The sequence below is a fragment of the Liolophura sinensis genome, chromosome 5 (assembly GCF_032854445.1).
Source record: "Liolophura sinensis isolate JHLJ2023 chromosome 5, CUHK_Ljap_v2, whole genome shotgun sequence".
In the NCBI taxonomy this organism is placed as follows: domain Eukaryota; kingdom Metazoa; phylum Mollusca; class Polyplacophora; order Chitonida; family Chitonidae; genus Liolophura; species Liolophura sinensis.
The window spans coordinates 17,224,909-17,247,633 of record NC_088299.1 but is presented as its reverse complement, the minus strand read 5'-3'; the positions used below and the strand labels follow the sequence as shown (position 1 = coordinate 17,247,633).

The window sequence follows — 22,725 nt, the reverse complement described above, 5'->3', positions numbered from 1 at the left end:
GTAATGCGCATGCGCATTGTTGCAACGCTAGCTTCCGTTTACAGTAATGGCGTAGTGTTATGGGGGATGAGAAGTATCATTGATCATTTGTATTTAGCGTTCCTAGTTTTCTCCTGAAGTGGGAGAGGAGTTTGTCATCAAGTTTGATACACATCAAAGCATGGCATTAGTTGAGAAGGAGCTGGAGGAATATGACAGCGCGGGTTCTTGGCCCGTAGTATTTCAGGTGCGATTATCTTGTAAATTTTTTTTCAGGTTTTAATTTGTATCTTTCGTGTCTGAAAATACATGTAAGAATGTTGTAAAACCACCGTAGTTTTGACGTGATGATTTTGAACGCCTCCATCACTATTACAGGCATAGTTCCTGAGATCGTTTAGGTTCTTGTTATGCGAACTTAACTTGGCCGGTTTTAATAACATTCAATGATTCGTCCTGCATGTAAACTAAAGAAACAAGACGTTCATGATGGGGATGGTGCAGTTGTCTACAACTCAGTCACTGCGCATGTAACTGTGGGAGGGGTTGACAGAGCGGGTGGAGTGTGGTGGAAAGGGAATAGGATAGGGCCAAGGACAAGGGTGTGCTATGGTAGGGGGTGGGAGAGGCCTATTCCAGTTCTTCATTAGCAATGTTGAAATGTGTAGTAAGCCATGCTAACCTTTTGCGTTTAGTATTCTTTACATTGTATATAGGAGAATATATACAGACCATTTGTCTTGTTTGAACATATGAATCATGACACTGTTTGTTATGTGGGTTAAAATAGAACAGCAACATCAAGCCTTCGTTTTTAATTTCTAACAATCATGTGACTATCACAAGATCACAGTACAAAATAATAGGAGTGAGAATAAGTCATTTTCGCATTTCAGAGGGCCAACATTTTCCTAACAGAAATGTTGTAATGTGTTGCATTACATGGGAACTGGGTGCTAATTTTCACTCTACAGCCTATGCTCCAGCCTAGCAGCGCTATGCTTATTACATTAATTATCTGTTTCATTCAAATCCTACATAGGAAGTCATGCCCCCATTTGCAGTAACATGTAGTACAAACAACAGAGAAACTGAAAATGCCAACTAGATTGTGTTATTTTGAAATGTTGCTCTTTTATTAGCCATGAAAAGCAGCTTCAACTTCGAAGACCTCTGTCCGCTAATTTTGGGTGCTTTCTGCTCAGTTGTGGCCATTGTAGTGGCACGCATTCTGAAATGTGAATGTCACTTATTGCTTATCTAAATTAATACCCAGCCCATCACCCTCTTCCCCCCCCCCCAAAACTGACCCACTCTTGATTACATGTATGTCAGGTATGTGTTTTTAGCACACGTAGATTGTGTTTCAAGAGTGTGTCGATAGCACTTCTGGAATTCAAAGGCCTTAAGCACTATCTGTCCGACTGTTATTGTGGAATTCCAGTGTAAACAACATTAAAACAGTTTAAGGAATTCTTAGCTATTGAGTGAAATGAAATTTACCAGTAAGTATGTTGAATAGCGTTAATGTTCCTACCCCTGTAACTGTATGTTGGTATAGGGCCTATATGCCAGCTCATGCTGGCTTCCTCTCCGGTTGTAAGTGGGAAGGTCTGCTAGCAACCTGCGGATGGTCGTGGGTTTCCCCCGGGCTGTGCCCGGTTTCCACCCACCATAATGCTGGCCGCCGTCGTATAAGTGAAATATTCTTGAGTACGGCGTAAAGCACCAATCAAATAAATAAATAAATAGGGCCTATATGCTAAGAATGTAAGCATAATTGTGTACAGTCAGGGTATAGGTTAATGTGGATGAAAAAGCTCAACACTCTTTCATGTTCTCATACTCAGTGGGATACGCATTATTGGAAAATAACATAATGATGAAAGCTATAGTAAGAAAAGCATTTTGGGACTATAATATGATTTGTGGCTGGTTGTGAAAAACAAGTAATTGCATTTAATTACTAAATGAGGTCATTATTGATCCAGGATGTAGGCAAAATTAAAGCTGGTAAAATCTGAGTTATGACCCATTAATACACACATATAGTATGTACAGATGTATTGTGCTGAGCACCTAAGCCCTGGCAATATAATATACCGGTAGTAGTAGACACATTTTCTGTTAAGCTACAAGGTATGTTAAATGTATATTTCTGCTATGGTGTCTTTCACTTGTTACAGCAATGGTGTGGTTAGTGGACAGGTATGCTGAGCACAAGATATTACCTGACAAGCAGTTGGCAATGAGCATCCAATTGTTGTTGGGTTGTTTATTTTTTATTTATTTATTTTTTTTTTCTTGATCATTTATTGCATCCTATCAAAGTGGTCCACTGCAAAAATATCAAATTTTTAGTGAAAGTATATCAGTCGACTAGTACAGTATATTATATGTGTTCAGGTTTTATAAAGCAGAAGTCTGAGTTCACCCAGTCTTTTACTTCTACATCGCATTACACATCAGTCAGCTACTACATCTCTCTGTTTCCTATAGTCACTGTAATGTGAGGTTGGCAAAACACTTGTGATTAGGTTAAGTATATCCTGTTCAGAAGTCTGCATCTGTGTGTACATAAAGTTAAACCTCTGCATGTATTTTGGGTGTAAAATTTAACATAGGTATTTATGCCCCATAGTACATAGGCCTACATGTATGCACTGGCATGATTTGTGTTAGTCTGCATCTGTGTGTACATAAAGTTAAACTTCTGCATGTATTTTGGGGTATCTATGCCCCATAGTACATAGGCCTACATGTATGTACTGGCATGATTTGTTTTAGTTCATCACTGTAATTTCCTACATACATCATGTTCATCTATGTGATGGGCTATGTTAACTATTCTAACAGCATTGCGATCAGTGTGAGTTCAAGTCCAGCTGATGCTGAATTCCTCTCCAGTCGTGAAACCCCAGTTAATTAAAGGAAATGAAATAACTATTACAAAATGACCTGTAAGTATAAGTTAAAGTGGAAGTACATTTAAGTCTGTAATAAATTAGATGTAACTCAGTCCCATTGGTATCACCGTAATTTATGTGATCTGAAGTTATTTGACTTGCGACAGTTCACTAGCACATGTGATTAGAACTTTCTGTTTTAAATATACGTGGCTACTTACATTTCCAAAGTCTCTAATAATGTTAAGCCTAACTGCAGAAACTTGTAATTTGATGTCCTGATTTTGAATGTTTGCATTGGTTTAGCTTGCAAAATTCTGGGTTTAAGTTGCATCATGCTGAGGTGCAGTTACATTGTATGATCTGAACATCTATAAAAATACAGACGGCATACACTTATTATATACAGTAAGTTAGCAATTGCAGTCTTCATGCTGACATTGGTACATAGTTTTTTTATTCAATATGTTCAGCCTTCTTATGTCTTCTCTACCATGTGTACATCCTTTGCTTGTGAGAACAGTTTGAGAGTAACAGTCAGTGATCAGTGTATAGGGTGACAAAAGCTTGTAACAAAATACACTAATTATAGTAATTTTGGTAACAAATAACAACAGCCTGTTGCTGCCAATTTAAGCAATGTTTTCTAGCTCTTTTTAAATAGGACTTTCCTGCTGTTTCCAAAGTGGATTCTTGTGGTTGGTCTGGAGCTAAGAAAGTAAGAGATGTTTGGTTGGGACATTGTTTGAATGATTCAAACCTTTGTACTGTTGGATGGGTGAAATCAACTGCGTACATGTATTGTCAGTGGTCATATACAGTACATAGTGTTTCTTTGTTGTTTTTTTTATTTATTTATTTATTTTTTTTTTGCTTTTTTTTTCATTCATTTATTTGTTTTTTTATATAGAGGATAAAGAACGAGTCCTCCATCAACCACACAGACTTCTCAATTAAAGAGGCACGGAAACCAGAAAATAGAACCAGGAACCGATACAGGGATGTCAGCCCTTGTAAGTAAATCTTACCAAAATGTTGCCTGGTTAGTGACAATTCTAGTGAGATAGATTTAGCTTGAATAAGGGAAGGGTGTTTATGCAGTTATTTGAATAACCAGAATTAGATCATAATTGTTATAAATGGGTTTAGCCTTTTACAAAAATATATTTTCAGCATATTTATTTATTTATTTATTTATTTGATTGGTGTTTTATGCTGTACTCAAGAATATTTCACTTATACGAAGACGGCCAGCAATAGGGTGGGAGGAAACCGGGTTCCAGAAACCCACGGTCATCCGAAGTTTGTTATGTTAACATAAAACTGGCATATGTGCATAGAACATCACAACATTTTTTTTGGCTAGTGTTTAATGAATGAATGAATAACAGCGTTCTGCATGTTATGCCAGAGTTGTCCGGTACATGTTCTTGGTGAAAGCCAGTGGTATTCTCTGTCAGGACCTCCTACAGTGAAACTGACTTTCATTTCAGTTAGTTTTCATGGGTACAGTGTTACACTGCCCAGTAAAATATAATATGAAATGTACTTAATAAAAATAGCCTGCGTGCTTTGTGAAGTAGACCCTGATGTGGCACTTTCTGTATTGTCCGAATGTTGAATGATGTGTTGCTCCACCCAAGACATCTCAGCCCAAAACCAATATCCAGTTGTGTTTTGTACGAGTTTTGCGTAACTGTGGTAATGTGTATGCTTTTAGATGATCACAGTCGTGTGGTACTGGGTAAAGGTGGCAATGACTACATCAATGCCAGTCTGATCGAGGCCACAGAGGCAAACCGCAGGTATATCCTCACACAGGTATGTCAACCACACTTGTGAGTAAAAGTGTCCTAACAGATAGGTGAAGTACGCTTGTGAGTAAAAGTGTCCTAACACAGATAGGTGAAGTACACTTGTGAGTAAAAGTGTCCTAACACAGATAGGTGAAGTACACTTGTGAGTAAAAGTGTCCTAACACAGATAGGTGAAGTACACTTGTGAGTAAAAGTGCTCTAACACAGATAGGTGAAGTACACTTGTGAGTAAAAGTGCTCTAACACAGATAGGTGAAGTACACTTGTGAGTAAAAGTGTCCTAACACAGATAGGTGAAGTACACGTGTGAGTAAAAGTGTCCTAACACAGATAGGTGAAGTACACTTGTAAGTAAAAGTGTCCCAACACAGATAGGTGAAGTACACTTGTGAGTAAAAGTGTCCTAACACAGATAGGTGAAGTACACTTGTGAGTAAAAGTGTTCTAACACAGATAGGTGAAGTACACTTGTGAGTAAAAGTGTCCTAACACAGATAGGTGAAGTACACTTGTGAGTAAAAGTGTCCTAACACAGATAGGTAAAGTACACTTGTGAGTAAAAGTGTCCTAACACAGATAGGTGAAGCACACTTGTGAGTAAAAGTGTCCTAACACAGATAGGTAAAGCACACTTGTGAGTAAAAGTGTCCTAACACAGATAGGTAAAGTACACTTGTGAGTAAAAGTGTCCTAACACAGATAGGTGAAGTACACTTGTGAGTAAAAGTGTCCTAACACAGATAAGTAAAGCACACTTGTGAGTAAAAGTGTCCTAACACAGATAGGTAAAGTACGCTTGTGAGTATAAGTGTCCTAACACAGATTGGTAAAGTACACTTGTGAGTAAAAGTGTCCCAACACAGATAGGTAAAGTACACTTGTAAGTAAACTGTTCTAATACCGGTGAAGTATAAAAGTAAAGTTTCATAACACAGATAGGTGAAGTACGCAAGTAAAAGTTTTCTAACAGATAGATGAAGTACACAAGTAAAAGTAAAACTGTGGTTGTGAATCAAGAGGAAAATGCTCTTTGCTTTTTTTGGGTGAATTAATAACTTGGACATGTATGCGGAAAAGTGATATGTATTTATACACACTCCAGACCAGACTCTTGTGAAAGTGTGTGCAGTACACAGTAAAGAAATAAATGAAAGATTTATAGATGGGATATGAGTGATTGTTTTTGCAGGGCCCCTTGGAGCACACATCAGGTCACTTCTGGCAGATGATCTGGGAACAAAAGTCCAAGGGTGTGATCATGCTGAACAAAATAGTGGAGAAAGGATCAGTAAGTGGGAAGCTTCACACGTTGTTAAAGCCTGTAGTATGAAGTAAAGCAGATTAGAAATAACAATGCACTGTAATAACAATGAATTAATTTACTACTTTTGTATGAATCTTCTTACATTATCCAGTAATTGAAGACTAGGCTACTTTATGGCATTTGAAGAAAAACTCAAATAAATATGATTCAAGATATTAAATTTATTCAAAAAATTGATTCTAGTGCAGTGGCCGCAGAACTGGAGGGGGCTGGTGGAGCCTTGCCTGGTATTAGACTGTGCACACTCACTTTGGAACTGAGCTGCTAGGCTGTAGCTGTTGATCCATAATGGCAGTAATTCATTATAGAATGTGCAAAACAGTGTTTCAGTTTGTACATTATCTGTATTTTTCAGCCAAAATGTCACCAGTACTGGCCGTTGGGACCTAAGTACAGCGATGAGGACACACTAGTGTTCAACGACACAGGCATCAAGGTCACATTACTAGAGGAAAATGAGCTCAACTATTTTGTGGTATCAACTTTAGAATTAGAAGATTTAGAGGTACGTCTAGATGCTTAGGGATGGTTTCATACATTTGAAAAGGGATGATTTCATACATTTGAAAGGACGTGTCTTTATTTTGCTGTCCATGAGTTAATATCACAACAGTGATGACAATACCAATATGATAGCTGCCTACAATAATAGGTGCTTATACGACCAGCCTCAGTGATGGGTACTGGCCCCGATAGCACAGTTGGTAGAGCGTCCGCTTTGGGAGCAGTATATCAAGGGTCAATCCTGGGTCAAATCACACCTAAGACCTTAAGGCTTGGCGTTCAGCATGAAGGTGATAGTGCAACCACTTGTTGACCCCTATCAGTATAATGGCTCATGCGGGGCTTGCTTTTGGTAAGTCATCTCAGCGAAGCAGCACTAGCACTAAAAGAGCGGTGGAAGTCCGTCCTGCAACAAGGACACACATTAAATGCACTCTAAGGATTCCTTCGTCGTCATATGACTGAAGAATTGTTAAGCGCGAGGTTAAACCTCAACCACTCACTCAATAATGGTCAGAATCAGGGGAGGTAACTCTTTCTGCAGAATCAAATGCAAGTTTACTGGACCTTTGCACACACAGGTTTTGAATGAGCTGCACTGGGAATATCACAGGCTTTTAACCACATTTAAATGTAGTAAGATTATGAACAAACAAAATATATATATAGTGTGTTACCTCATCTGGTTGAGTATACAGATCTGTATACAGATGATGTGGACATTGCCATGTTTCAATGGCTTTATTTCATACAGGTATTAGGGTTACTTTTGCTTTATTGCCTCAGTTGTGACCATTAGTACCAAGTACCATTAGTTGTGATGTGTGTGTTAAGAGTTCATATCGCACAATATCTCTGTGCATATCTATCTTCGAAGTACTTGTGTATAGTTTTTTAACAGTATTCTTTTTGAGTGTAGAGGCTTGACAGAAGTTGTCTCCCTTGATCCCCATACTTACTTGACTGAGTTCGACATTCTTTTAAATTTGTTAGGGTGTGTATGTAGTCAGTGTATGTAAGGATGATTCACAGTTTGAAAATGCAGTTATTCAAAATTTTACCAGCAAATGTTTAATCGCTTTAATACTGATTGTGATTAGTTCCTTTGGAAAAAAGTGAACACTGAACAAAGACTTAAAAAAATATATAAGCGCATTCCACAGAACTTAATTAGGAAAAATTCTTTAAACAGATAATAAAAATTACCCAAAAATTAAAGCTGTTACGTTCATTACAGTGATACCGGCGGCAAAGCATCAAGGCCCAGTTGAATGTCAAATAAGAAATCACTACGAAAGCAATGCACTGAACTAATTTGCCATGATTGAAAAACTTCTGTTTACCAACAGATGCTAACACACGTAATGACGAAATGCATTATTCAACTGCCAAAGTACTTAGACAACGGAAAATTCAACACATTCAACCTGCATGTACAGTATTTACAAAAACAGGCAACATAGACAAAAATCATGACAAAAATGGAAAGTAATGAACTGGGCTAGAACCCCACTCTACCAGATATCATATGTGTTTTGCTGAAAACCGCCACAGCATCATGAACGCATTAGGCCTGGGGGATCACTGTACCTGGCTCAGTACAAACATTTCAGGTTGTTCTGACACATGGTGTGCAATCACCCCACTCGAGTGTCTCATTTGGTTTACCTGGGCTCAGTTCAGTTTTGAGAGCGGCCGAGGACAGAGTGCATGTAGGTGACAGGAAATGTTAGGAGACGATAACGATATGAAATTTTCGTTCAAATAGTTAAAAAGTATAAGGAGTGTTGTGTGTTGTGTTATCTTTAAAAATGATCCCGAGTCCAAAGCCATGGTGTACGGTTTTGTGCGTCGTCTTAAAGCCTGTCTCTTCCTTACGGGCATATAAGGTCTAGACCTGAATGGAAACTGGAAACCATGATATTTCTTTAACAGTTGAATTTGGAATAATAAGAGTAACATATGTTGGGCCTGTCATGACTCAAGGTATATGTGTGGATAGACATTTTTCATGTATTTCACCATGGCTTTGGACTTATATTCCTGATAGCACAGGGGTATGGGGGAATGCCGTTGGGATTGTTGAGAATTACCCATGATGCAATCCAAACAGGGCTGGTTCTATGTGCTGACATTGAAAATTGTTAGTTGATAGCCGTGGAGAGGAGGGAGAGTTGTTCATTTAAAGAAGATTTTTAAAGGTTTTGATGAAAATCTAAGATGGTCGCCATGTAATGTGACCAAAGTTAGCCAAAATTTGCCTTGTAACCTTGTTCCTAAAATCACCAAATTTCAACAACATCCAATGAAATCTTTTTCTTTTACACCCCTAAAGTTTTCAAAAAGCTTGAAAGAAAATGGAAAAATAAATAATAATAAAATTCAGACGATTTCAAGGTGTCCCACCACAACATTTTTATGCCTTGCTGAATGACTTATAAGTCAGAAACTGTTTGACTTACTCCAATATGATCAAGCTTCTGAGTGAATATGATAATGTTAATGTTTGTGGAAATATACTCTTACGTAATGTGGAGAATATCCCTGTCTGTTTTTTTTTGTAAAAACAGGGTTTAATTATGACAGTTTTGTGTTTCTCATACCTTGTGAAATCATTCATGTATGTTGTACCTTCCAAATAACACTGTGTACCCAGTGAAATGAAATATGATTGCTGAGTGCAAGACGATAACAGCTTAATGTGGGATGTCACAGCTTTGGCACACTTGTCTATGACACTGAAAGTTGTTTTATTTCTTTCCCCAGACCAATGAAACTCGCCATGTCCTCCATTTTCATTATGTCACCTGGCCAGATTTTGGGGTCCCTCAGTCCCCTTCTGCCTTTCTGAACTTCCTCATAGCAGTGCGTGAGTCGGGGTCTCTGGACACCGATGTGGGCCCAGCCGTCATCCACTGCAGTGCTGGCATTGGAAGATCGGGCACATTTTGCCTCGTGGATACCTGCTTAGTAATGGTGAGTTCATGGCAAAACAACACCGTTTATAGGTGGAGGTGGTGGCTGTACTGCCTTCATCAGCTTCTGAAGCCAGCTGACTTTACCAAAACCAAAATAATATGGCTCATAGGTGAAGTAGTGGTTGTTCTGCCTTCATCCGCTTCTGAAGCCTGCTGACTTTACCAAAACAATATGGTTTATAGGTGAAGGTGGTGGCTATACTGCCTTCATCAGATTGTGATGCAAGTTGACTTTACAGTAACCAAAGCAACATTAAGTACTTTTTATGTTTTCACTTAACCCTCATGTCTTTGTTTCGATGGTGGAAGTATGTGCATATCAGGTCACTCAATCAAATTAAATCAACCTCACCAAAGCCATGTTATTTTTTTACCTTTTCCACCTCCAGTTGGGGAGAGCACACAAAGGGGGCCCAACTCCAATCCCCCTGTATAATATGTGTTTGAATGTGTGTTACAGTTAGAGAAAACTCGTGATCTGAACAGCATCAATGTGAGGGAGGTGCTGATAAAGATGCGGTCCTACAGAATGGGGTTGATACAGACACCAGACCAGCTGAGATTCTCCTACTTAGCCGTCATAGAAGGGGCACGGAGGATACTCTATGCTGATGACTTCTCCAAGATAGAGGTCAGTGCACAGTAACACTGACACTGGCCGATTAGCTGAGAGCAGTGGCATTAGGATTTACTAAACAGTGGGTTCTCCTGAAAGCTCCCCTGTCCTTTACCACTGAAGTCACAAGTTCAAATCTGCTAATGCCAGTTGAGGTGGTTTGTAGGAAGTTTATGATGATCTGGACAATGGTTTCCCCAAGGCTCCTGCATTAAAAAAATCTGCCATGGTAGATGTTTTTTTCTTTAGATGTGACATTAGACACTTACCAAATAAAAATAAATAAGGCACATTATACAATGCATTTACTTGCTTTCTCTTCACATTTAAAGCTTCGTTATAATACTAATGTACAGAGATTAAAAACTTTATTTCCTAAAGATGTAAATACCACGTAGGTACATATAAAGGTACATTTCAAATTTGATTCCCAGTTTCTTCTGTTCTTAATTTCTGTGCAAACCCTGATGGTAATAAGCCATACATACATTTGTAAATAATGTGGTGATGTATGTTCGTACTTTTGATTTGCTTCCTGTTATAAAAAGTGTATTCACTTACCATTCAGAACAACAATGAAGATTCCCCACGTAATGCCACACCATCATCAGCTCACAGCAGTCTCTCAGACCTGTCAGAGACGGATGACCGTGACGGAGAACCTCCCCCTCTTCCTCCACGGAGATCATCCAGGCCGGCTGATGAGGACAACATGGAAACAAGGAGTGGTGACGGGGACAATGATGTTAGTGAACAAGATAGGTGAGTCACTACATATTTATATCAACATCTTTTGCGGGTATCATATACATAGGACAGGTTTGATGGAATGGCTTTGCCTTTGTTATGTAAAACTGTTAATGATTTTTTAAAAACTTATAGTAAATTTGATTTAAACTTTGCACTTATAAATAAGTGCAGTAGAGAGGTAGATCCAGGGTCAATCCTGGTTCGAGTCACACCTAAGACCTTAAAAGAGGAAGTTGTAACTTCTTCGCTTGACGTTCAGCATGAAGGGGATAGTGCAATGACTGGTTGACCAGTATCAGTGTAATGGCTCAGGCGGGGCAGCTTACTTTCCCTTCGGTAAGGCATCTCATTGAGGCAGCACTGGATAAAATAGCAGTAGAAATCCATCCTGCAACAAGGAGCCACATTACATGTACAAGGACTCCTTCGTCATCATATGACTGAAAAGTTGTGAAGTACGACGTTAAACCCCAAGCACTCACTCACTCTAACTTGAGCGATGACATTTGACGTTGCACATGTTCTGGCAATTTGTGAAAAATGTGCCTGAGTGTCAAGAATCACGTAAAGTCCAAGATTGTGACATCTGTAGACCAAGAAATTAATGAATTTCTCAGTCTGATCGTAGTTGTCTCTATGTTTACAGCGGCTATGGCGTGAGGAGAAGACTAAGAGAGGAAAGGAAAAAGAAGACGATAGATCAGCTAGAGAAGATGAAGAAGAAGCAGAAAGAATCAGAAAGATGGCGCCGACGACGTCCCTACATGAAGCCTATAGTGATTGGGCTCCTTATTCTAGCTGGGGGGTATTTATTATATCGTTGGTACTGGTAATACATTTGTGAGTGTATACAAACATATTTATATCATCACTGGGAGTGTTGGTTGATGCAGTTGTTCACGTGTCTCCATGACTCTGTATTCACATGGTATGATTTGTACACATGCATGCAGTGGTAACATGAAGATTCCAACCGATAAATCACATTTCAACACTCATGTGGGTTTACACCTTGCTATAGAGTTATCAGAAATAGACTTTGTCTCATTTTCTCTCACCCAGTGACGTGTGTTAAGTTCATACTACATGTACAAATGAGTGACGAGGCATCCCATTAAATAGCTATTATCCAATAGGTTTTTCATCGGTTGACCTGGAGGGTGTATTAAGGGGAATGGGAATCTGGAGGCCTTTATGTCTGTTATTTAAGCTTCACACATTCTCACTGGTTGGTGATGGGGCTGGGAGGGAGGGGATGAGGGCGTTGCGTGGATGGTTGGTGGAGCTTCAGGTAGCTGTGCAAGTTGAGGTCTGCCCTCCATCTGTATATGATGATCTCTTCTCTTTAGAACAGTATAATTGTCTGACTTTGCTGCCTTTGATACAAACTTTCCCAGCTCAGGTTGCCCTGACGTTGACGAATCATAGGGATTTTATGGACCAAGTGGGTGGCAACTTCACACCTTGACACCCTCCATGCTTACAAAGACATGGCCGTCGTTGTTGTCACAGGTATTATTTGAGATCCAAGTACTGTGAGAATGTCGTCATCGTCAAAACGGGCAGGCAGTGAAAGTCAAAAGACATTATTACAAAGTGGCATAGGCATTTCGAGGGAAGGGCGGTTTTGTCATAGTGACAATTGAAATAAAGTTACCGTTTTTATAGTTTTTATGTGTGTGTACTTGATGCACATGTAGTTATAATATCCACTTCACTATCACGCGTGACACGTTAACAACAATATGTGATGAATTTTGCAGCTGCACATTGTGTTTTGGAAACTTCACATGCTGGCTTGCAAAAACCATTGCCACCATCAGTATTTATCAGAATATTTCCCATATCATGTATCAGTAGTTGAACTTTACCCATTCCATGATGGCTATGTGTTATTGTATAGTAGACAACTCTAACTACCCTAAATGACCTAAAATTTCGCCCATAAAAGTGCATTTTGAGAGGAAAATAAATCTCACAGAATGTTATTTTTGGTGCTGAAACTTACAATTTTCTAGTGGAATAGCATCCCATGTTCCAAGTAAACCTCTAAAGACCTTTCTAAACTCAGTAGAACTCTCAGAATCAGGAATAATGGGCAAGTTCGTCATGGACGAAGTTTATGATCACTTAGGGTAGACTTGTAACTCGCTGAAATAGTCTTTGCATCTTGCCGTTCTGTAAAGAGTTTTTCTACAGGTGTGGCACTAGTAGGTGAATTATAATATGAAGGACAGTCAACATGTAAATTGCACTCAGGTGATTAAATTATCCAGGATGTAGGAGGTCAGAATACTTAATGGCAGGGATAATGATGATGTGTACCAGGATGTGTGCAGCAGCATTTGTGTTAAAACACAGTTTAACATTGCCTGTACGGAAAAGGTTCAGTAAAATTAGTTTTGAATCAATTGATACATGAACTTGATAGAGACTACCAGTGGAGACTCAGCACCTGTATATTGTACCTGCCAGTCATATGGGGATAGGTATGTGCAGTGTTCATACCAGCACAAATGATACGTTGTTGTAGAACAAGACGAGATATACATGTACCTTCCGTGTGAAGGACTTGTTTGGATTGGTTGAACTGAAGATAATTAAGTTTACAAAACTAACACAAGGATGTATAAAAAGAGGCTTACTTACTAAATTCTATGCAAACAGAACAGAGACCAGCACACAAATATGGTAGCTACATATGGGTATGTGTAGTCAGGACACCTTTGCGTGGCAGCAAGAGAAGCCTTTACCTGGATTAGGTAGTCATTAGAATTACTGTGTTACAAGACAATGGCAAAGTTTGTGAGGCTGGTATTAAACAGATGAAGAGATTATTGAAGTGACAGAATGCATGGATATAATAACGATTTACATGTGAATCAGATAGGATAAGCCGCTCAGAAAGTTAGCATTATGATAAGCTCCTATACACCATCATAACTGCATGAATCAGGATTTGACCGGTGACCTTTAGGTACTTAATTTTTTTTGGCTCATTCATAAAACTATCGCCATGAAAAATGTGATCTTATTTGACTCTAAAACCTAGTCTTGTAAAAATATATTTCGTATAATCTTTAAAGGTCAATTATATCCATGAATTACTGTACCTACATGTATGTAATGCAGACAGAACATTACCTACTGTAGTAGTACACATATATATATATAAATCAGTTAATCTGTTCATAGAACCAAGGGTTAAAGAGTTTGTGACAGAGGCCAGTGTACATGGGGACCAGCACAAGTTACAGGTACATACAAGTACATCTTGTATACCACTGGATTTACCACTGGTGAAATGCAGCTTTTTTTTTTCTTTTCTCAGTTACATTTGCAGGTACATGTACATGTATTTGAACAGCTGATGCCACACTTTCACTTGGATTTTCCTCAATGTATTCAAATGTATTCACAGCACGTGCAAAACTTTCTTTAGAACAGAACAGTTGATGGGGGGCGGGGGGGCTCCATATATGGCCTCGGTGGTGAATGTGCGATGCAGTGACAAAAAAGCCTCTCACCAGTGCTGTGGTCGAGAGAATGTCTCCCAGCATCTTATGGAAGTTTCTCTGCTCAGTTTCCTTCCACCATAATGCTGGCTGCCGTTTTGTGGGTGAAATTTTCTTGAGCAGGCTGTAAAACACCATTGAAATAAATAAATTCAGTTGCTGATGGTTGTTTTTGAGGCAGGGGAAAAACAGGATAGTGCTTGTTTTGTGCATTATTATTTTTTACTTATACTTCATTTGTAGAAACAAATACATGTAGATTTTTCTGTGATGGCTTCATCACATACTCACTGGAACTTGTATGAACAAAACACCATCATGATCTCGACAGGCCCGTTGAAGGAAGTAGGATTAGGTCCGTTTTAGATTGTGAAATTAGTGGATGTTGCTCTTTAATTATTTTTACACCGCACAAAGATACTCATTTTACCCACCGTGAAATTTAATGTTCAATGCAAAGGCACTTGTAAATAGTACCATCAAATCTGCACATGCTGGTATGATGTACCTGTATAAAGATAGCATTTGGTGGGATACTAGTACACCATACAGTGTATGTGCCATGTCTAAGGATGTAGCTGTAGGATGTGCTGGCCAGATGCTCTCTTCCTCTCAGTGCTCTGTGTGGGTGTGTCCAGTCTGGCCAATATTTGGCTTCTGTATTGTACCTGTTACCTTGAATCTTAACTCTCCAAGTGAAAGAAGACACAGAAATAAGGTTTGTCAGGATTTGGCTGATAAATTGCTGATGTGGCATTAAGCCATGATCATTCATTCAGAAATGAGGGAATGAAACATGCTGCGAGATGAAGCAACACTAAAAACTAAATCACAGCTATGTTACCTTTACTTATTTATAGCTGTGAAAACCAACTATTCATTTCTTTATGTCTATCTGTCAAACTGTTGATCTGTGAAATATTCGATGCCTGTGTTTTTGTCATTGGTTGGTTCATTAAGTTTTTGATACCCATTGTATTAATCTTGGCCAATCACATTCTTCAATGAGGGACCACACAGCAAGATATCAACTTATGGCAGAGAGCATAAAATGGTGCGAATTTGCAATAATTTTTTTGGTCTTTGTTCTACATATATAGAGCTCTTTGTCCGTTAGTGCGTCCAAAGGTTGTCTTCATCCTATCTTTGAACATTGGACCTTTATCATGCCAGATGACATCAGCTTTCTGCAGGGTGTTACAGCCATTGTGAATCCAAGCTTGGTTCTATGCTGGAATTCTGTGTTGGGTTTAATGGACCTTGTTTATAATGTTGGCTGCCATTGTGTAAAAAAGAAAAACAAATTTACTTGTTACTGGTTTAATGTCTGCTGACTGGGTTAATCAAGCTATTCCAACATTACGCAGGCCTACAATTTACAGGGAAAAGTAGCATGTGAAGTCCATGGTATCAAAATGCTCCATATTAGGCCCCAATCAGAGTTAAATGTTGACTGCATTCATGGGTTAGTCAAATAAGTGAAGGTAGGTGTGAATATAGTTTTCTGTTGACTTCACAGTATACCTCTATCTGAATATAAATATATTTTTTTTAATTTTGGGTGGGGAGATTCTTTCACTTAAATGAGTTTTCCAAATTCCAACTGGTTTTTAACAATTATGTCATTTTACAGGGATTTGCTCTGTAAGCATTTTAGTGGTTGTACATCTATGTTGCTTGCCTCATACCATTTGGTTAATTCTACTGGATTCTTGACTGGTTATGTTGCCTCTCCAGAGATTTTATATTTTGCTATATTTCATCTTGATCAAATGTTTTAATGAATGGTTACCTCAGTTCATCATGGTGACAATGCTCTCCATTATCAAGTTATTCGAGTCAGGTATTGATGACTTTAGCCTTTAGGAGAAGGACTCAAGGTATGGCATTCCTTTGCCTTCAAGGCCTATCTTTATGAGATCTGACATGCTGGCATAGACAACACTGGATAAGGTCAGATTTGATGCTGTCATCCTAAATACCCCAGTGGACACTCTGGTCTTCCAGGAGAATCTCTCATCTCCTGCATGATGGACTTGTTTCGTCATTATATATTTTTTTTCTAGACACATACATACATTCATACCATTTTCGAGGATATTAAGTCATTTTCGAGCTAAAACATTGTATTAGCGTGTTAACCAATGTTCATTATCTCCCCTTGGTTTAGAGTTGCTTCCCCTTTCCTTCCACTTTAGAATGGATTCTGTAAAAACATTCAGAAGATTCCAGTGAAGAAGTTTAGTGTGTGCAAACTGTGACCAAAGAGTTCCCAATCAAGAGCAGATAATTGATAATTGCAGTGCGTTTATAATTGTTAATGTTATCTATACTTGATTATTTGTTGCTTCAGGAAAGCAGGAATACATGTTTTGTTTTGTTCTTATTTTTTTTTTTTTTTCCTGTGTTTTGTATCATGTCCATCATGGGTGTGAAAATAAAACCTCTGATGTAAGGAGCTATGTTTTTGGGGGTATAGATTCCTTACTAATGTTGACATCCGCTATGAAAGAATGCCAGTTACAAGACTAAACAGTCAAGTAATTCTTGATCAGAGTTTGAATTAAAATCAATCAATCAATCCACCAATCAATCAAACTATGGATAAAGGGATGCATCCTCATGCATTGCTGGTTGCAAAGATTGTAAAGTACCACCTTTATGGGTGATATCTGTGCTACTCTGAGTGAACAACATAAGTTATTCTGCACTTTGTTTCTGTTACCATTGTACATACAGTTTATACCTGAGTGTTTATTGGTTGCATTTTGTCAGGCTTCATGTAAAGATTAGGTAGTGAATAGTTTAATCTTTATGATCATTGTAACCTAGTCCAATTGGTATTGTCTAGACCAAAGAGGAAACCATAGTGTTCATTTTGCTATGCTGCATGGATGTGCAAAATGGAGTGTTTTGTTTTGGGAAACTAGTGTTGTCAAAAAACAAACAAAAAAGGCAGCATATTTATCTGACCACATTGCCGTGTAATTGTTGCGGTCAGCAGCTTTTTTCAACCTCACTGCTGACTGCTGTCATACAAAGTGCTCTTGGTCGCAAAACATGTAATTCACAATTCTGTTATTTTTGTTCCTTTTTTTTAAGAAATCAACATCAACTGCAGTATGAACACATGCAGGTGTAAGCTTCTGAACGATTCCTGGATTGACATTTGCTTGAAATTATTCAGCATACAATGCCAATGGAAAGGCCACTGTGTATATTTGTTTCTTGTACATTCTGTGTGGTGAGTAGATGTAAGCTTTGGTCACAATGTGCACCCTCTCACAGTCCCTGCCCATTCTAACGTTTGGTGCTCCAGGGTCACCTGTTTAGGTATGCACTGGAAGTCTACTCGGGCTTTAATCTGAGGCCCAATACTTAAGTCTCCTCCGGCAGTATTATCAATATTTGGGATTTACACTTTCTGGGAATAGCACTGCCACAGATTGCTTTCCTGAAAATTAACCAAGACTTTTCCGACCAATGACCTCAGTGTAATTAGGTATCTAATCACCAGCAATGCATGTCAGCGGTTAGATCACCCCTATATGCAGGCAGTGTAAATCACAAGTGAGGATAATACTGTAACATAAACCACTTTCATATGGAGTTTTAGTCAGGACCAAATTTAGTTGATAGAATTGTACAGATTTGCATCATTTAAAACACACATGATTGGCCACAGCTTTCACAAAATTTTCTCCGCTATTGTATGATACTGGTTTTCATACTTGTTTCTAAGATCATGTTACCCAAAGCATTGAGGTGTAAATAGTTTTTCACACCCTTGTGGTCAGAGGCCATTTAGTGAAGCACTTCTGTTACTCCTGTGTCCAGATTATAAAGAAGTTTTTGATGTTAAGCATTCCATTTACCTGCATATCTCATTGTTATTTGTATTTGATACAAGAAAAGAAGTTTGGATTCAGTCACCAGCTGTTCTGCTATGTTATGCTTCCCCTTGGCAGTGTTAGCTGTAATGCCATGTTTGTGCTTGTCGCATATGATGTAAGCAGGTCTTTTTTTTAATACATTATTTCTTGTTTGTGATCTTCAATGGGGAGCAACTCTTGTATAAAGGGTGGCAAGTTTTGAAAAGACTTCTGATCTTTTCATGTCAGCTGTAAATAACAAAGCTACCCTATGACCCGTCATAAGTGGCTGACAAAAACAGAGTTCACCTGCAATCAATCAAATCAGTCATACTTCTACTGCTCCCCCTGCTGGTGTTTTAGTAATGTCATGTCGCCACTCGTCATGTTTGTGAAGCTGATGATGTGCATGGCTTTTACGGTATTTGAACTCTTGATGTTAACCTTTGTTTATTTAGTAGGTAAGTGCTAGTGTATTCCATTTGTAGATTTAAGTGCTAGATTATAACATACATGTACAAGTACATATATGTTTTGGTGGACGGTTTATATGTTAGCTATCACTTAATGCTGTGATGAGGGGAATAATTTCAGTTCAAATGGCCTATTCCATTTTGGAGTTGTTTTTTTTTCAGCAACTAATCCCTTCAAGATAAAAGTGATTTAGACTTAAACTCAGAAGTTTTATATGTCCATTACCAAGGCCGGTTTAAAATTTTCCAGTGTGAAGAGCAGTTGATGCAAAAGTATTCTTCACTTGAGTGGAAAACTTAACTTAGTGATAGGCAATAACAATCACATAATCAGGTTGTTATCAAGAGTTTCCACCAATCATATTCTTTTGTACTCATTCAACATTAAAGTATCAAAATATCACATGCTATGGCACATCCAATAGAGAGAAGGTTGTATTATATTTCTTAACATTTCATGGAGTTTGTATATCATATTGTAGCAGTTTTGAGACCAAGAATGAATTTCCAACATGAATACATGAATGGTGTTGTGTTGTTTTTTTTTGTTTGTTTGTTTGTTGTTGTTTTTTTGTCCTTTTTATTCTTCAATACAATTTCCTGTCCGTGTTTGATACTGATGTATTCCAAACCCCACAGTTTGGCACAGTTTCTACAGAAGAGGACTTACAAACTTTACCCACCGCAGGACACGTGCATATTAAAGCATTAGTGTCCAGATTTAACTTTAGGTCCTAATTATAAAGGTTATAACCTGTTTTAAACAGTATGTTACCGGGAGGGCTTCTGAGAAACGTAATGATGACTTTAAATCCAGCAAAACAACAGCCGGTTGCCAGCCACAGCTCAACAGGTGACGTCATAGATGCGAACTCCAGGGTTCTTCAACGACATGTTTTTACAACCGCATGCAACCATTTCATGTGAAATGGATGTGCTTGTTGTCACCCATGTAGTTGTCTTTTTACTCTGAACTAAAGTCCTGACAGTTCGTAAAGGTTGGCGTAATTGCATGGCGTAATTCAGCGGGGACTACAGAGTGTTGTCGGAAAAATGAATAAAATCAGCCTCATTATATAGTGATTTTGAGTGCCATGTTACCTGGATTAATGGGCCCTTTTTCAACATTTTTGCACTCAATTTAACAGTATATACAGGGGTAGCTAATTATGAATAAATGATGAATTTGGACACCAATCCTTTAAGCACTCCTAAAGGACAACCGCATATATCTCCTAGCCAATTGCTTCCCAGCTTAACTTCCACATTAACATTGCACTAAAAGCTAATCTGAGATGAATGAAACAGAGTTAAGATGTAATGTACACAATGTACAGGAGAGCACCAGGTATGCTTACCTGTTCATGTTGAGGCAAGCAAATACCTGCCGTCCAGTGCTGTCAGATTGTCAATAACCAAACATCTCTATTCTCCATGCATTATCCGGTACTATCAGCTTGTTTGGAATGAGTCACGCCTTTCCTCCAGGCATTATCCATTGCTGTCAGCTTGTTTGGAGCCAGATGCCTCTTTCCTGCAGGCATTATCCAGTAATGTTGATTTAATGTCTGGAACTAGGTGCCTCTTTCCTCCAGGCATAATCTAGTTCTTTTAGCTTATCTGGAACCAGTTACCTCTTTCCTCTTGGCATTATCAAGTACTGTTCATTTATCGGGAATCAGGCACTGCTTTCCTCCTGGCATTATCCAGTACTGTTCATTTATCTGGAACCAGGTACCTCTTCCCTCCAGGCATTATCCAGTAATGTTGATTTTTTATCAGGAACCAGGTACCTCTTTCGTCCAGGCATTATCCAGTACTGTTCATTTATCAGGAACCAGGTACCTCTTTCCTTCAGGCATTATCCAGTAATGTTGATTTAATGTCTGGAACTAGGTGCCTCCTTTCTCCAAGCATAATCTAGTTCTGTTAGCTTATCTGGAACCAGGTACCTCTTTCCTCTTGGCATTATCAAGTACTGTTCATTTATCTGGAATCAGGCACCTCTTTCCTCCTGGCATTATCCAGTACTGTTCATTTATCTGGAACCAGGCACCTCTTTCCTGCAGGCATTATCCAGTAATGTTGGTTTAATGTCTGGAACCAGGCGCCTCTTTTCTCCAGGCATAATCTAGTTCTGTTAGCTTATCTGGGATCAGGCACCTCTTCCCTCCAGGCATTATCCAGTAATGTCAGTTTAATGTCTGGAACCAGGCACCTCTTTCCTCCTGGCTTTATCCAGTAATGTTGATTTAATGTCTGGAACTAGGTGCCTCTTTCCTTCAGGCATAATCTAGTCCTGTTCATTTATCAGGAACCAGGTACCTCTTTCCTCTTGGCATTATCAAGTACTGTTCATTTATCTGGAATCAGGCACCGCTTTCCTCTTGGCATTATCCAGTAATGTTGGTGTAATGTCTGGAACCAGGCACCTCTTTTCTCCAGGCATAATCTAGTTCTGTTAGCTTATCTGGGATCAGGCACCTCTTCCCTCCAGGCATTATCCAGTACTGTTCATTTATCAGGAACCAGGTATCTCTTTCCTCCAAGCATTATCCAGTAATGTTGGTTTAATGTCTGGAACTAGACACCTGTTGTCTCCAGGCAAAATGTAGTTCTGTTAGCTTATCTGGAACCAGGCACCTCCTCCCTCCAGGCATTATCCAGTAATGTCAGTTTAATATCTGGAGCCAGGTACCTCTTTCCTCCAGGCATTATCCAGTAATGTTGGTTTAATGTCTGGAACCAGGCACCTCTTCCCTACAGGCATTATCCAGTAATGTCAGTTTAATATCTGGAACCAGGCACCTCTTCCCTCCAGGCATTATCCAGTAATGTCAGTTTAATGTCTGGAAGTAGCAGCCTCTTTCCTCCAGGAAGTATGCAGTACTGTCTATTTGTTTGGAGCCAGGTGCCTCTGTCCTCCATGTATTATCCAGTTATGTCAGTTTTACTGTACTCTCATCTTGTCTGGAGTCAGGTACGTCTTTCCTCCAGGTATTATCCAGTACTGTCTATTTATCTGGTGGGGGGGGGGGGGGGGGGGGGGGCTCCGTGGCTCAGTTGGTTAGCCTCCTTAGCGCAGCGTAATGACCCAGGAGTCTCTCACCAATGTGGTCGCTGTAAGTTCAAGTCCAGCTCATGCTGGCTTCCTCTCCGGCCGCACGTGGGAAGGTTTGTCAGCAACCTGCGGATGGCCGTGGGTTTCCTCCGGGCTCTGCCCGGCTTCCACCCACCATTATGCTGTCCGCCGTCGTATAAGTGAAATATTTTTGAGTACAGCGTAAAACACCAATCAAATAAATCAATCAAATCTATTTGTCTGGAACCAGGAGCCTCTTTCCTCCAGGCAGTATGCAGTACTGTCTATTTGTCTGGAACCAGGAGCCTCTTTCCTCCAGGCAGTATCAAGTACTAAGTAATCACTGTAATAGTGCTTGTAAAAAGTGGCGTTGCGAAGTAAAGGGGTGGTAGGCCTTGCACAATGAGTGGTACTGCCATGTTACCAGCCACACCGCTGGCTCTGGGGTCGGTTGGACATGTTCCCAGCCTCATTACTGGCTCCGAGGTCGGCTGGACATGTTCCCAGCCTCATTACTGGCTCTGATGTCGGTTGGACATGTTCCCAGCCTCATTACTGGCTCTGAGGTCGGTTGGATATGTTCCCAGCCTCATTACTGGCTCTGAGGTCGGTTGGACATGTTCCCAGCCTCATTACTGGGTCTGACGCCGGTTGGACCTTCCCAACCTCATTACTGGCTCTGACGTCGGTTGGACCTTCCCAGCCTCATTTCTGGCTCTGAGGTCAGTCGACATGTTCCCAGCCACATTACTAACTGGCTCTGAGATGGGTTGGACATGTTTCCAGTCATGTTACTGGTTCTGAGATCGGTTGGACATGTTCCCAGTCACATTACTGGTTTTCAGACCGGTTGGCTTAGTTTCCAGCAAGTTTAGCAGCTCTGATATTGGATGGGCATGGTTCCAGCTA

The 22,725-nt window shown here is 39.5% G+C and overlaps 1 protein-coding gene across 1 annotated transcript; it reads left to right on the top strand.

The window, feature by feature from the left end:
* Positions 1 to 55: 55 nt before the first annotated feature.
* Positions 56 to 19,255, top strand: LOC135465414 (tyrosine-protein phosphatase non-receptor type 2-like). The gene is made up of 9 exons (XM_064742654.1): positions 56 to 226; positions 3,796 to 3,898; positions 4,606 to 4,706; positions 5,892 to 5,990; positions 6,382 to 6,531; positions 9,297 to 9,506; positions 9,969 to 10,139; positions 10,693 to 10,886; positions 11,521 to 19,255. Exons 1-9 carry the CDS (start codon positions 161 to 163, stop codon positions 11,705 to 11,707), a joined length of 1,281 nt encoding a protein of 426 aa, XP_064598724.1. The 5' UTR covers positions 56 to 160; the 3' UTR covers positions 11,708 to 19,255.
* The last annotated feature ends 3,470 nt before the right edge of the window (positions 19,256 to 22,725 follow it).

Excerpts from the sequence above, each read along its gene's own strand:
- LOC135465414 (XM_064742654.1), top strand. The coding sequence starts at position 161 with ATGGCATTAGTTGAGAAGGAGCTGGAGGAATATGACAGCGCGGGTTCT. Across the intron at positions 3,899-4,605 it reads ATACAGGGATGTCAGCCCTT|ATGATCACAGTCGTGTGGTA; the intron begins GTAAGTAAATCT and ends GTATGCTTTTAG. Across the intron at positions 10,140-10,692 it reads ATGACTTCTCCAAGATAGAG|AACAACAATGAAGATTCCCC; the intron begins GTCAGTGCACAG and ends CTTACCATTCAG.